The 14,522-nt window shown below is 42.1% G+C and overlaps 1 protein-coding gene across 2 annotated transcripts in view; it reads right to left on the bottom strand.

The window, feature by feature from the left end:
- Positions 1-14,224, bottom strand: part of MAN2A1 (mannosidase alpha class 2A member 1) — a 145,459-nt gene extending 131,235 nt beyond the window's left edge. The window contains exons 1-2 of one of the 2 annotated variants that reach the window (XM_064139924.1): positions 13,560-14,224; positions 861-1,121 (exon numbers count right to left, since the gene is read on the bottom strand). In XM_064139924.1, coding sequence (XP_063995994.1) covers positions 861-1,121; positions 13,560-13,694 — 396 coding nt within the window. In that variant the 5' untranslated portion in view covers positions 13,695-14,224. The remainder of the gene's footprint in view (positions 1-860; positions 1,122-13,559) is intronic. The other variant, XM_064139925.1, reaches the window with a different exon arrangement.
- Between the last annotated feature and the right edge of the window lie 298 nt (positions 14,225-14,522).

The following is a 14,522-nucleotide window of genomic DNA, read 5'->3' as shown; positions in this document are numbered from 1 at the left end:
ATTATTTCTCTTTACATTATTATACTTATACTATAAGAAAATACAATTTCATCTTTCCCTGACTGCAGAAGCAGCAGTAGCCAAAACAGCAGCCAGGGAAGACAGGCAAAGCTGCAGCAGCAGAAGCCAGCGGGAGAAGGGGGAGAACAAGCTGTGCTTCTAGACACTGAGCTCTTGATGCTCCAATGAAATTATATTAATTTATCTATTGTTGCCATTTATGTGGCCTATCCCTGGTATGTTCATCTCTCCCCTATGTCTGAGCTAAAGGATCAGCTCAAATGGCCACAATAGTGTACATCCTCCTTTCTGGTCAAGTGTCTACATAAACACAAAAGACTGCTGAAATACAGAAATGGCATTCAGAAATGGCATTCAAAAACCTAACACAGTACAAGAGATGTAAGAAAATTATTACTGCCTGTACATACTTTACTTCCCCATCAGGGCCTATCTACACATATATCTTGGAAATGTAAAGTCCATTCAAATCAAGACCGTCCACCACTTCTAGTTTCTCATCAGTTTTGGAACAACTTCAAGAAACTGGAATGAATTTTAGAATCTATTTCAAAGGACTGACACTACTGGACAATAATGTGAGTTAAGTTGCTGGGGTCTGTTTGGCTTTTTAGCACTGTTTTAATTTCTGAAGTGTTGGTTATTCATAATCACTGATTTCTAGACAGTTAAAAAGAATGTTTTGTAACACTGGTTAAACACAACAGTCAGATGAACAATTCTATTCTTAGATTGGAAGATTACTACCAAGCTTTTACTACTAATTACCTTTTAATTCACAAAACACCTAATGACAGCTAGCACTGCAGCAGAATAAGACAGAAAGGCAAACTGCTTACCTGTACATCTGAACCATGACTTCCACTTTTTGAAGCAAACAAACAATCCTCAGAATCAACTGCAAGCAAAACCGAAGCAGAAGGAAAGATCTCAGAGACAGATCCTTGACTGAAGTTTATAGCTTCTGGATTTTTTTGGCCATCCTTTACTGATTCACTCAGATTGATCACAGAATCTCGTATATTGGAAATAATCTCATTGTTTTCTGCCAAAAGGCGTTCTAAATGATCTATTTTCTCTTGCAATATTGAAAGCTGTCCCTGTTAAGAAAAAAAAGAAGGTAAATTATTGCTAAGAATGCATCTCAACAATTTTTATCAGTTTCACAACAGTACATAACACATAGGCAAATAAAATATGAACATCTGATATAAAGACAAACTAGTAAGAAATTAAACCAAAATACTAAACCTTCTTTCCAAAGAATACAGGAAAACAGCAAAATAAGAGGAAAGAGCAAAAGTTACATTTTCTGCTATGAACTTGTATTGGCAACACATGATTTCACCACTGATACAAATATATCCTTAAAAGGTCATACTGTTTCAAGGTACCAAATATTCCAACTTCCACCTTTTCCATGACTTTGGCAGATTTGCAAAAAATCAGATCTTTTTATCTTTTCATATCTTTATAGAAGTTCTTTGTAATTCTGCAGAAGATAAGCTGTAGTATTCCTAAGCTCTCAGTAATTTGTGCCACAATTTTCTGGACTGTGTAAAGTGCTCTGCCTTTTTTTTTTCTTAGTTTGATATATTCTGAAATCAGTAACAGGTTTTAAAATGCACAGAAACAGTTACTGCATACAAAAAAAAGACAAATCCACACTTTGACAATAGATCCACATTAAGCCAATTGAGATGCAAGTTCATCTTCCTAGAATCTAAACACTTCAGAGACGTCACAAAAAAAGAAACAGAAAATAAAAACAGTATTTGGTTTTAAACAAATACTGGAAACTAATAAAACAAATGAACTGAAAGTAACAGGAAATTAATATGCAGATGACAGAATATTGCAAAGAAGACTGTAGTCCCATGCCCTCTGGTGGCACAAAAGAAGCACTCAAATGGAAATCTTGCAAATGCTATATTAAAGATGCTGAGTACATGGTGTAAAATTAGTATTTTCTCTTTCAATGTCTCTACTCAGAAAACTCAAATAGCTGCATAGGAAATAACACCAACTGAGGCTTTACATGCTGCCCAATGTAGGCTCTCATGTTTTGATTCCAAAGATAAAACATAGCTGCCATCTATACAAATTATTACCTGCTTCACTGCACATGACAATAGATCAAAGTTACCAAGTGTGCAAGCAGCTAAAACACTGTTCACAAGCTATTCCACTACAAGCTAGATTCCCCTACACCTACAACTATATATTTTTAGAAAAATGTTATAAGTTTGAAGTCTTATTCATGTATGTTCTAGAAACATTTTACCTTTTCTTACAAATAAATCTATTCTGTATTGGTTAACAATAGCCTGTCAATTTGGCCACAGATTACACCTCCAATCTGCCATACATGATCTAGCCAGCTATAGTCTCTCCAGCATTAGCCAGCAGCAGACCCAGAGGAAAAGAAACACACCAAAAACACACAGCAAAAGCACCCCACCACATATCAAAGAATACTAGCATTAAACAAACCATCAAATGCTTGTTCAGACTGATCCTTCCACTGGCATACACTGCCAGCCTCTAGCAGTCAGATAAAAACTGCCATTTTGGAGATCATGTTGTATTTCCTACCTCTGGGACAGACCATTCATATAACTTCTTGCACTTCAAACCTTCGAATATCAACAATAATAAATGGTAAAGTGGTAGAACTTATGTGACAAAACACTTTTCTTTCTAAACTAAGTTCCCTGCTTCCTATATCATACATCTCCAACTAGAGCACAGAATCAACCTGGCTGGAAGAGACCACCAAGATCATCCAGACCAACCTAGCACCCAGCCCTATCCAGTCAACTAGACCATGGCACTAAGTGCCTCATCCAGGCTTTGCTTCAGCACCTCCAGGCACGGTGACTCCACCACCTCCCTGGGCAGCCCATCCCAATGGCAAATCACTCTCTCTGGGAAGAACTTCCTCCTAACATCCAGCCTAGACTTTCAGAGATGTGGCCTCATAAAAAATTGCCATCATCTTTCAACAGCAATAAAATTATTTGTTGTGATATACTTTAGTAACAATTTACGTCTACTACTTAAGACTCTCAACAACGAAGAGGAGGCTCAGGGGTGATCTTATTACTGTCTACAACTACCTGAAGGGGCATTGTAGCCAGGTGGGGGGTGGCCTCTTCTCCCAGGTAACCAGCAATAGAACAAGCGGACACAGTCTCAAGTTGTGCCGGGGTAGGTATAGGCTGGATGCTAGGAAGAAGTTCTTCACAGAGAGAGTGATTGGCATTGGAATAGGCTGCCCAGGGAGGTGGTGGAGGCACCGTCCCTGGGGGTCTTCAAGAAAAGACTGGATGAGGCACTTAGTGCCATGGTCTGGTTGATTGGATAGGGCAGGGTGATAGGTTGGACTGGATGATCTTGGAGGTCTCTCTCTTCCAACCTGGTTGATTCTGTGATTCTATGATATTTCTAGAAGTCTGTTGAAGTATGTTACTTTAACTGAGGAGATTGATACTATGTTATTTGGAAAAAGAAACCCTTAAAGACTTCCCATCATGGAACTTAACAGAGGACACTGATGAAGACAAACCTGACTTCTTCTCTGATGACTATGAGATGCACTACATCTGTCTTCTAAGTTATTTAAATAAGCCATGTACCAACTCAGCTTAAATGCAAAATGTTAACTAAAATGCTACAGTTAGGAATACATAACTATGACTACATGCATAGTTCTTACCCAGCTGACTCAAAGGAACACATGGGACTCCCTGGTAGGTTGGAGGCCATGGAGGTAGCAAGGAATGGTCAGATGGCAAGAGTGAAAACTAATGGATTAACTCCCTCACTGAAATGCTTATATGCCAATGCATGGAGCACAGATAAGCAGGAAGACTTGGAGATCTGTGTTAGGCTGCACGACTATAACTGCAGTCACTGAAATATGATGGGATAGCTCCCATGACTGGAATGTTGTCATGGGTGGCCATGTACTAATTAGAAAAGACAGACCAACAAGGCAAGGCGGTGGTGTTGCTCTCTGTGTGCAAGAACAACTGAAATGTACTGAATTCTATCCAGGATGGGAAGCAGAACAACTTGAAAGCTTGTGGGTAAGAATTAAGGGATGTAGAAAGGGTGGTGAAACTGTTGTGGGTCTCTACTGTGGATCACCAAATCAAGCAGAAGATGTTGATGAGGCTTTCTACACTCAACTGGAGGTGGCCTCTAGAACTCACTCCTTGGTACTCATGGGCAACTTCAATCACCCTGATATTTGCTGGGAAGCTCACACAGCCAGGCACAGCCAGTCCAAAAAAATCTTGTTGCAGATAGTGGAGGAACCAACAAGGACAGGTGCACTGCTGGACCTTGCATGAACTAATAAGGGAGGATTGGTTAGGGACATTAAGGTTGGGAACAGCCTTGGCAATGGTGATCATGCCATGGTGGAGTTTAGCATTGTAGAGGGTAGAAGCAAGGCAATAAGTAGGATTACAACCCTGGATTTCTGCAGGGCTAACTTTATACTCTTCAAAGACATACTTGCAGGAATCCCATGGGCTAAGACTCTAGAGGGTAAAGGAGCCCAAGAAAGTTGGTCAATTTTTAAATGCCACTTCCTTCAAGCCCAAGCTGGGTGTGTTCCCTTGAGTAAAAAGTCGGGTAGATGTGCTAAGAGACCTGCATGGATGAGCAAGGAGCTTTATGGAAGAAAGAAGCTTACAATTCATGGAGGAAGGGGCTTGTCACTTGGAAGAGATACAGAGAAATTGTCAGAGCATGGAGGAGGACAACAAGGCCAAAGCCCTCTTGGAAAGAAAGTAAAAGTGAATAGGAAAGGAACACATCAGTAGTAAAAGGATGTAGAGGGAAAGTGTCCTCTCTGCTACTAAAATACACTCCAACAGTATTTTGTTTTAAAATAAGTTGAATGTTTTTCATGGATTCAGTGAGAGAAGGGGTGGATTTTTTCAGTGTTTGTTTTTTTTTAATGTACACAGATATCCTGAGTTTGGCTAGGAACCATCCAGTGGGATATTCCGTACCATAAACATCATACCTACCATGTCCACTAACAAAGGGCAGGTGTTGGCCATTATAGGTGTAGGATGAGCACATCACATTTTATATTATTGAGGTTTATATATGACTTATTTACTTTTGTAAGCATTCCTGCCGTTCAATTTTTCTTTGTACTGTTCTACTAAACTCTCCTTACCTCAGCCCATGGGGTTTTACATTTTACTCTCAGTTTCTCTTTCTTATTATAGCTGGGGAAGAGCAGGGCAAGATTGGGAGGTGGGGGTGGTGGCAGCTGTGTGAGCTGCCACCTGAGGTTCAGCTGCAGCTGGACCTGAAACCACAACTGCAGCATCAATTTTACCTTAAAACAACTGTGTCTGACATGTTGTAGCCTAGATGTTTTGCACATACTGCTTAGCAAAACTGGGCTAGTTGCACAGCTCACAAATGTCACCTGATCGCTGTCTAACTTTTCAGCATTAAGTCTTCTCCAAAAAAAACAAGCCACTGCTGATCCAACACTTTGATCCCTGCCTAACGGCACAGAAAATTGCAGGTACGCTGCATCCAGATGTCATAGACCAAAGGAACATCATTAAATGTTGCTCTGTTAATCTACACACTCGTTTTAAGATAAGGAAATGCAATGAAAAGTTACATGAATCACCTGGGGTATACAACCAGTTAAAAAGTTAATAATGACTTCTTTTATTTCTGCCTTTACATATTAATAAGGCTGTATGAATGAAGTTCTAATTAAAAAGCAAGAAAGTTCAACCCTGCTGTCACTTCACAGCAAAAAAACACCAAAGCCTTTCTACAAGTAGTGCAAAGTACCAATAAATCCAGCAGTACCCAAAGTAGGTACTGTATTAGTAGAACAATAGCATCACATGCGCAGGGCACCTGTTCAGGATCACCATGGTCACACACACCTGGACTTGACCAACAAAATTTAACCACGTAAGGACAGCACAGATCAGCAAATTCTGCTCCAGTTTGGAACAAAAACTGTCCATACCTGCTAGCTGCACTGAGCAACCCAGGCACTACCACAAGAATCATCTACATAAACAGTTCCTTGTGCTTTAGCCAGTAGTGTAGTTTTCATGCCCTAAAAACTTCAGTTTGCTTTCTCACTGCCCTCTGCTTGTACTCCATTTCCTTCAGACATGAGTCCAACCTGTAGTAAATAGTCTCTCCAGAAGGAGCATGCTGCCACCCAATACAAGCAGGGAAGTTCACAAACACAATGACAGATCAAGGCACTTCATTCTGAAAACGTAGAGAACAGTTTCTTCCATGCACACACTGTACACTGCAGAAATTACATCAGCCACAACTTTATCTTTCCAGTGAACATTCATACTTTCATTAAACACAATTCCTCTCAACAGGCCAATAATGATAGTTTCATCATGAAAAAGTTCAAATAGTTTGAGTATATCAGGCCCACAGATGAGGAAATCTCATGGAAAAAAGTAGGCAGAAGAGAAATGCACATGAGAGACTTCAGAGGTTAGGGTCAGCTGAAACTTAGCTTTTGTAACCAGATAAACCAAATGCTTGGTTTAAAAACAGGCAAAGCCCATTCTCCTCACCCACATGAACAAGCAGGAAACCACAAAGGAGCTGGCAGTATCCCACTTAAGATTCTCTGTTGCACCACTAAGCTGTGATGAAAAAAGCTAAGTACCACAGATGAACTGGATTCTCCAGGGGATGTGGAACTGAAGTCAAGACCACTGCCTAAACAGATTCACTGCAGTAAATGGCAATAAAACTGGACTCAAAGTCTCATTTTCTGGCTGTACTGCATGGCCTACATCTTGATTTTCTGGACCAGTCTCATCAATTACTATTTCCAGGGTTTCACAAATCACATACAAACTTTGCTAAAATCTTGATAAAAGTCTCTGATAGATGCCTGCATATCAAGACAGTAGGACCAAAAAGCTTCCTCTATTCATTGTCAGAGCACAGTATAGAAAATAATATACTAAATGTAGAATCAAATGGTCACCTACTGTACAAAAAAAGTAAGTAGGCAGAAGTGAAAAATGTAATCCAATATGGCAGCAAAGCTTAATATTCACAGTGTCTGTACGCATTCATATTGCAAAGCAGAACACAGAACAAGGCCAAGCACAAAATGTTTCAGTCAAGAGAAAAAGTCAAGTTTTAAAGTCTTTATGAATCTGAGCAGTAGGCTTACATGCAACAATGATGATGAAAACTGCGTAAGTAACCTTGTTAATAATTTTCTGCCTTTAAAATACTATTCAAAACAAGTGCATGTCACAAAGACACTGGAAGTCTTCTGAACTGAATGAACTACAAAAGTCTGTTCTCTTAAAAACTGTGCAAGTTCTATTCAAAAGATGTCACAGCCTTACAAAGACTAAAAAGCTGACGTACTTGTGCATTCTGTTTTACTGGAGGCATAATTAACACAAGTTTTTAATGTACTGTTAAGCTAGACTTCAGTTTCATGTCATTTACGGAGATAAAAAATAAAGTATGCTGCTAGAGACTAATTTGACACCACCACCAGGGATGTGAAGACAAGCGAAAGGGAAAAGGAGATGAAGACAAACTCAGAAATATTCCCTACTTCAAGTCTATCACCTGAAAAATGTTCACTACCGGCTGATAGATTTCAAGGTCATTTCCTTTTTGCTTCCATCCTCTGCACTATACTGAATTTTTATTTCAATGGCTAGCAGTACAAAACTGAAGCATAGTTTACATGACATTAAGCACGGAAACATTTTAATAACATCTGGGTTTACTTTAACAAGCCAAAACTTAATAAAACCACATGTTCACAGAAAAGGTCAAGGGCAAAACAAGAAACTTTTTCCATTTAGTTTATACAGTGTAAGGTAGGCACTGACTCCGGGTAGCCAAACTGCTCATTTATAGATCTGTGTATATATATAGCTATAGCTATATTTTACACTTTAAGGAAAAATACCATTCTTGACACTTGGCATTCTGCACACTATTTAAGAACTGTAATTGAAGAAGGCTGTTAGCTTCTGCTTCACTACTGCTCAACCAGAACTTTACACTAAAACTGAAACAAAATGACAAATGACACCATGGGAAGTATAAAAACCTGCAATTGCGTTCACTAAGAAGACCCCTCCTCCTTTACAACATAATAGAAATCCAGGAGAAATCCTTGACTTTCATTACCTTACACCCAAGATCATTCCCATGACACTCAAAAGTTTTTACGTCATGAAATGAGTGTCATTAGTTGAGTTTTGCTTGTTTTGTAAATAACTCAATATGTTACAAGTCCAGGAAAATTATTACCCCTCCTGTGGATTTCTTAATTCAACAGCCAATGACCTCCAATATGAAACTCATTAAAAATACTACTAAAAGTCATGGCGCCCACAATTTTTCAGTGGTCAGAACTAGAAAAATTACAGCTTCAAAATTTTGTACAACCTTAATTGCCACTATTCACATTTAAAACAAATATTTGCTAAATAATTTCCTGAAATCATTCCACTTCTAATATTTCTGCATACACAACTCCAATTCCTTGTGTAACAGCACAGATCTGAAAGCTTCCAAATGAGCTCATAAAAATACACTGATGACTAAGAACAGCAACAAAACATGTATTTAGAGTCCATGAAAGACATTGATTTCAGCTATTTCACTGCAGCAAGGAACCTAGAAAAACAAGCTGGAAAAGGTGTCTGCAGTGTATCAGGAGCTATTTAGAAATGGGAAGCATACAGACTCAACTCCACTGGAGAGAGTTTGCACTGCACAGAACTGAAGCATGGTAACTATCAAGCGTGAGCACATAATACTGCGGTCACAGCCACCTACTACAGAATCAGGGTCGACCAAAGGTAGCACTTCCTCATAGCAGAGGTATTGCCTCAGTCTGAAGTTCAACTACTGATGTTACTGGCAAGCATTTGGTCCTAACTTCCTATTGTTACTACTCCACCATAGTTTGACCAGGTGATCCTACTATCAAATTACTGGCAAGCTTGAAGCAACACTTCCTATTGCAACAATTACTGCTTGTGCCCTCGGTACAGAAGTATTTCAGGCAATCATTAAACTTGGAAAGGATCTTTAATATCATTGAGTCCAATTGTTAACCTAGCACCATCTAGTTCACCACTAAACCATGTCACTATGCACCACATGTGTCTCAAATACCTCCAGGTATAGTGACTCAAGTGCTTCCCAGGGCAGCCCATGCAGATGCCTTAAAAGCATGAATCTGGCACTGCTTTAACAACAACCACCTCATCATTTAATGCTTTGCTGGAAGGACACTGGAAACAAAAGAAAAAGCCATCTGCTTTCAGAGAAACTGAATCGATCATCTCTGTTTCAGGCAATCCAACTAGTAAGCCCACAAAAGCAGTTAACACAGAGTAGATCAGATTTAGTTTCAAATAATGGTGGCCAAAGGCAGGAGGGGAGAACACTAAGGAAAAGAGTTCTTATACAAATAACTGTTTAGAAAAAAAAAAAAACAAGTAGTAAAAATCCAAGATTCTGTATGCCTATGCTTTGTCTTTAACAATTTTAAGAGAACAACTAAAGATCAAAAAAGTGCCATCGCAGTTATCAACCAGATTTCTGCCAGACTTGAATTTTTAAAACATACTTTCAAAAACAACCTCACACACAGTGGGGAGGTACCACTCATAAAAGCAAAAGTAAGCTGCAGAAAAGTGGTTAGATGTCCAAAGCATCATCTATCAGGTAGTGACAGAGGACACTGCATTGTGTTGTTGTTTTGCCTTGCTCAGGCATAAGTCACTGAAAATAAACCCTCATGTGAAGACTGCATGAAGGCTGTGTGTTTCTGAAGTAAGACACTCTTACAAACTAATGTTTAATGTGTGCCTTGCACAGTGAGGTGTGTAGCTAGCAACATTTAGAATAAAAAATAAAATTCTACAGATTTCTGTAAACAAATCTCTCTTAGTGACCTGTTCTAAGTCAAGGTAAAGTTAGTTGAGAAAACATACCATGTTAGGTTAATGACTTTTTTCTGTTTGAGTCCAAAATCTGTTAATATGGGCTTATCAGTATTGGGCATTCATCTGTATGCAATCACACAGGTTCTCCAAGATAAACTGCCTAAGGACTTACTTCACTTAAGATTAGACATGCATGCTGTTTTCATTTAGTAGTTATCAACATAAACCACAAATCATTTGCACATGAGATGGCACAGGACTAACAATCATTCTGAACTTGTCTCCATTAGAGAGCCACATAAGATTTCTCAGAGAATTCCATGTTGTAACAGACAAAAACAATACACTCTGCCATTTTTCCACTATATTCCAAAAGACTTACATAATGATCTGCACTGACAACTGGTAGAATAATAATTTTTAAATGTACCTTAGGCTATTAATCTACCTCAAGCTCATTTTTGCATAATGCTGTAACATCATCTGTAGCCTGAGACAGGGCACATATATCATACCTCAAGACATGTCTCAAGTCCTGTGACTAGAATGAGGGTAAGAAAGACAGAGCTTGTGATCTGGCCATTATAAGAATAACATACATCTGAGAACCAAGGAGTAGTCATAAAGATATATACAGACATTACAAAGGAAGGGTCAGTAAGTCTTTGATTTCCATGCATTACAGGTACCTCCTGTTAATTTTGGGAAGATGAACTCCAGTTCTACGGCAACATACAGGTTGTCTGATACAATGATTTAAATACGCTACCAATGACAAGGCTATAAATCACTTTAGCTCAAGCTTACCACTGTTGCTACAATGCCACTTAAGCATAAATAGGTGGGGATAACACTCACTGTAAAACAGACTACTGATGCCAGGTTTTGCAAAACCAACACCTGAAAACACATAATGTCTACAACTGCCTCTCAGACCTGAACACAGGCGCTGATTATTGCAGGAGTGAAAGGCATCTACAACTAGCTGGCTATAGAGCATGTAAAGGCATCTCCCTGTGGGTATTCACCCACTTTGGAAGATCTCACTCAAAAATTGTTTCTGCAAGACATTTCTTTTGATGTCCCTGAACAACTAGTGGACATCTCAAAGTGGAAAGCAAGCTCCAAAAGGGCAACTTTTGATTACAGTTGTAGATAATCCTGAAAGAAGACAGGTTCACAGGACTAATTCTGATGCAAATTATGCTGAGATCATGTGAAAAGAAGGCACAAAAAAAGTGTAATTTTAAGTGCAGCAGCAGCTACCCTAAACATTTGTTACTGGTATTAGGTATTATGCCACTTCAGGTAAATGTAGACAGTCACTGCCAGCTAAAAAATTGCAACTCAAATCCTGGCAGAAATGAAATAGTTTCAATTCCTTTCTAACAGGAAAAAAAAAGAAAAAAAAAATCTTTGTCCATCAGGAAGGAGAATGCTTCTGTAAACCTACAGACAAGACAACCTACTCCCACCACACCTTTTCACATATGAAAACGCCTTTAAGTTTTCACATCTGTGGCTATTTTCACTCACAGAACACGGTGTTCCGGTAACATGGCACAGACAACTTTTTGTTCACTGAGGTAGGAATAATGGTATTTCTTCCAAATATCTTTGGTGGCTTCAATTCCACTCTTCACCTTTTGCATTTACTTTAAATTGATGTCACTGGGCTCTGGAAGCATTTGCTAAGTGGCAGAAGTTTCCAAGTCGTAACAATGTGAAAAAAAAAAATTACTTTATGGGCAGCAAAAGGAAGTTACAAAATTGCACCAATTTCATCTGTAACTTTTTAAAGGTATAAAGCAGTAAGAAAGTGAAAGGCAACTTTCTCCAAAGGAAAGTCCAAAATAGTGATAAGCAGATAATCCTACAGTGAGAGTCAGCAGCCCCCCAAAAACTTTACGTACTGAAAAAGGCACAAGGAGTACCACTGAGACTGTGGTAGAAGACCGAGGGGGGCAGGACAAAAGGAGAAACGTTTGTCCGTAAATGACTTCACTACGTAGGAGGAGGAAGTGTAACAACAAATTAAGGTATTAAAACCTTGATCGCAAGAGAAAGGACCATGTTATGCTACAGACTAGTAACAACACTGTAGGACAAAGACAGGAATTTCAACTGCCAGACACTGACAGTGGAAGACAGAACAGTCTAATAATTTTTTGTTCTTATACAACTGTTTTAATCCAAAATCGAACATTAAAAAACACATACAAGATTTCCTGTTCTATACTTCACCTGCATTAAATTCAACTGGAGGTTTAAAACATACGAAGTGATTTCCTCATTTAAGACGCTGACCATGTGAGCAAAGCAGCACTTCCACTTAACTGTTAAGTGTCACACGTGGCATTACTCTCCTGCTGGAGTTCTGTCTTGAACAGACACAGCTGCTGTAGCCAGCCTTGTCTTGCTTTCTTCTCCTAAGCTTCTTTCCCATTCTCTTAGTTCCTGCAAAAACTAGTGGCTGACCTCTGAATTGTAGCCTGAAGGAATAAATGCAGAACAGATCTGAACTCTGTCAAAGTTTTCATCTTTACTCTTAACAAAATGGCAACAACTATTATTTTTCCATTAAAAAAAAATCAGTGATGCTATCAGAGAGATAATTAACTTCTTTAAATAAGGCGTTTGAGTCCTTCTTAAAAAAAAAAATCTACTAATTATTATTCTACTTTTTTAAAAATTATGCTTGTAATTATTTTTTGGGGGGAAAAAGTGCAACTTTATTTTCTACATTTTTTTACATCTACTACTATAAGAAAATGAAATAGAACACGCAGTAGGACTCTGCCATTCTGCAGGGCATACCACGTGCTCTCTGAAATACTTTTTTTTGTCACGGTCAAACATTTTTTTTATTAGAACACTACCACAATACACAGCTTTGAAATGTCTCACCCACGGAGACAGCAAGGAAAAGCGAGGAACTAAAGACTGCTTCGTTTAACCTTGTAGTGCGGTTAGGTATCAGCCAGCTGTCTCCTAAGCAAAGCACGGCGAAAGAAAAAAATAAACCGAACCAACAAAAAACGCTACCAACCAGCCTTAACACAGCCAGCATTTCTCTAAACGTACCCGTGATGCCAGAGGTCTACCATCCAGTTCGGTCTCCCGTATTAGCTCCTACCCGTCCTCTGCGCTGGTTTACACCAGTGAGAGTACGCCATTGTATCGACTGCCCTTTCTGCAGCTTGCCCCGGATCCCAAGGAGGGCGACTTGGGGGAGGTGAAGCCGCAGCGCAGCCCTTGGGCCGCCGGTCTGGGGGGAGCCCACCGTCAGCCGTCCCTGCCAGCGGCCCTCTCGCCCAGTGGGTGGGCTACGCCCGCCCGCCCTCTGCACCTCCGCACTGGTAGCAGCGCCGCCCAGAGGTGGCACTGCTCAGCTGTCGTCCCAGTCGGTCTGAAGGGGGCGAACCGCCCTGCCACCCTCTCAGCACTCAGATACCCCAGCAGAGAGAGGGCCCAGCGGCAGCACCGCTGCCCGCTCCTCAAGCGCCTTCCCGGCATCCCGGGCGCTAGCCGCCCGCGGCGCCCCGCCTGCTACCCACTCACCTTGGGGAAGGTGCCCTCCCGCCGGGGGCTCTTCGGGTGGTCGAAGTGGCCGCGGTCCAGCATCAGGTACAGGGAGAAGATCACTACGCAGAAGACCGCACTGCCGAATACTGTGAACTGACGACTCAGCTTCATATCTGCGGCCGCCTGTCCGGCCCCACCGCCGCCCGAGCTCCTGGGCCCTCCTCGCCTCCCTGAGCTCGGAATGTGAAGTTCTCTCGCTGCGACGGGCGGCGGGGACACCAAGCGCCTCGGCCCTCGGCGTGGGGCAGACCCAAGTCTTCGGAGAAGTGCGAGAACTTGTCCCCCACTCTCAGCACACTGCGCCGGGGCGGAGAGCTCGCCGAGAGCCCACCGCCGCGAGAGCCGAGAGTTTCCGGGAGCAGATCAGGTTCCCGGGCAGGCTAGCGTCGAGCAGGGAAGTGGCGGCAGCAGTGCTGCGGGGCCGACCGGCAGCCGCTGCTCTCCCTTTCTTCTCCTTCGGCCACCGCGCTGGCCGTTGCGCTCCTCCTCGTTGCCGGCAAGCGCCGACGGAGTCTGACACCTCCTCCTCCTTCGCCGCCCGTCGGCCAGAGCGCTGCCGGCAACGTCGTGCCGGGGGCCGCTCGGCGCCGAAAGAGCGCCCAGCCCTCAGCCAGCGCCGCTCACGGCCGCCGGAGCGCCTCGCTCCGCCCCCGCGCGCCCGGCCGGGAGGGAGGCGCCGCGTGCCTGTCACGGGCATGGCACCGCCCCCAGCGGCCCGCGCCGCCGCAGCAGCGCCCGGGAGCGGCGCGCGACCTTCCGGCGCTGGACGGCGGGGCCAGCCGCGGCCGCCGCCCTGTCCTCGCCTCCGCCAGTCGGCCGTAAGAAGGCGGATGGTGCAGCTTGCCCTCACCCCTCCCTGTTTAGCCACGGCGGGGTCGGCTCCGCGCTGTCTCACGTCGGGCGATGGGGGCACGCCGGCGTTCGCTTAGACTCCCCGCG

Source organism: Pogoniulus pusillus, chromosome Z (assembly GCF_015220805.1).
Source record: "Pogoniulus pusillus isolate bPogPus1 chromosome Z, bPogPus1.pri, whole genome shotgun sequence".
NCBI classification, from domain to species: domain Eukaryota; kingdom Metazoa; phylum Chordata; class Aves; order Piciformes; family Lybiidae; genus Pogoniulus; species Pogoniulus pusillus.
This window is presented reverse-complemented; position numbering and strand designations above follow the sequence as displayed.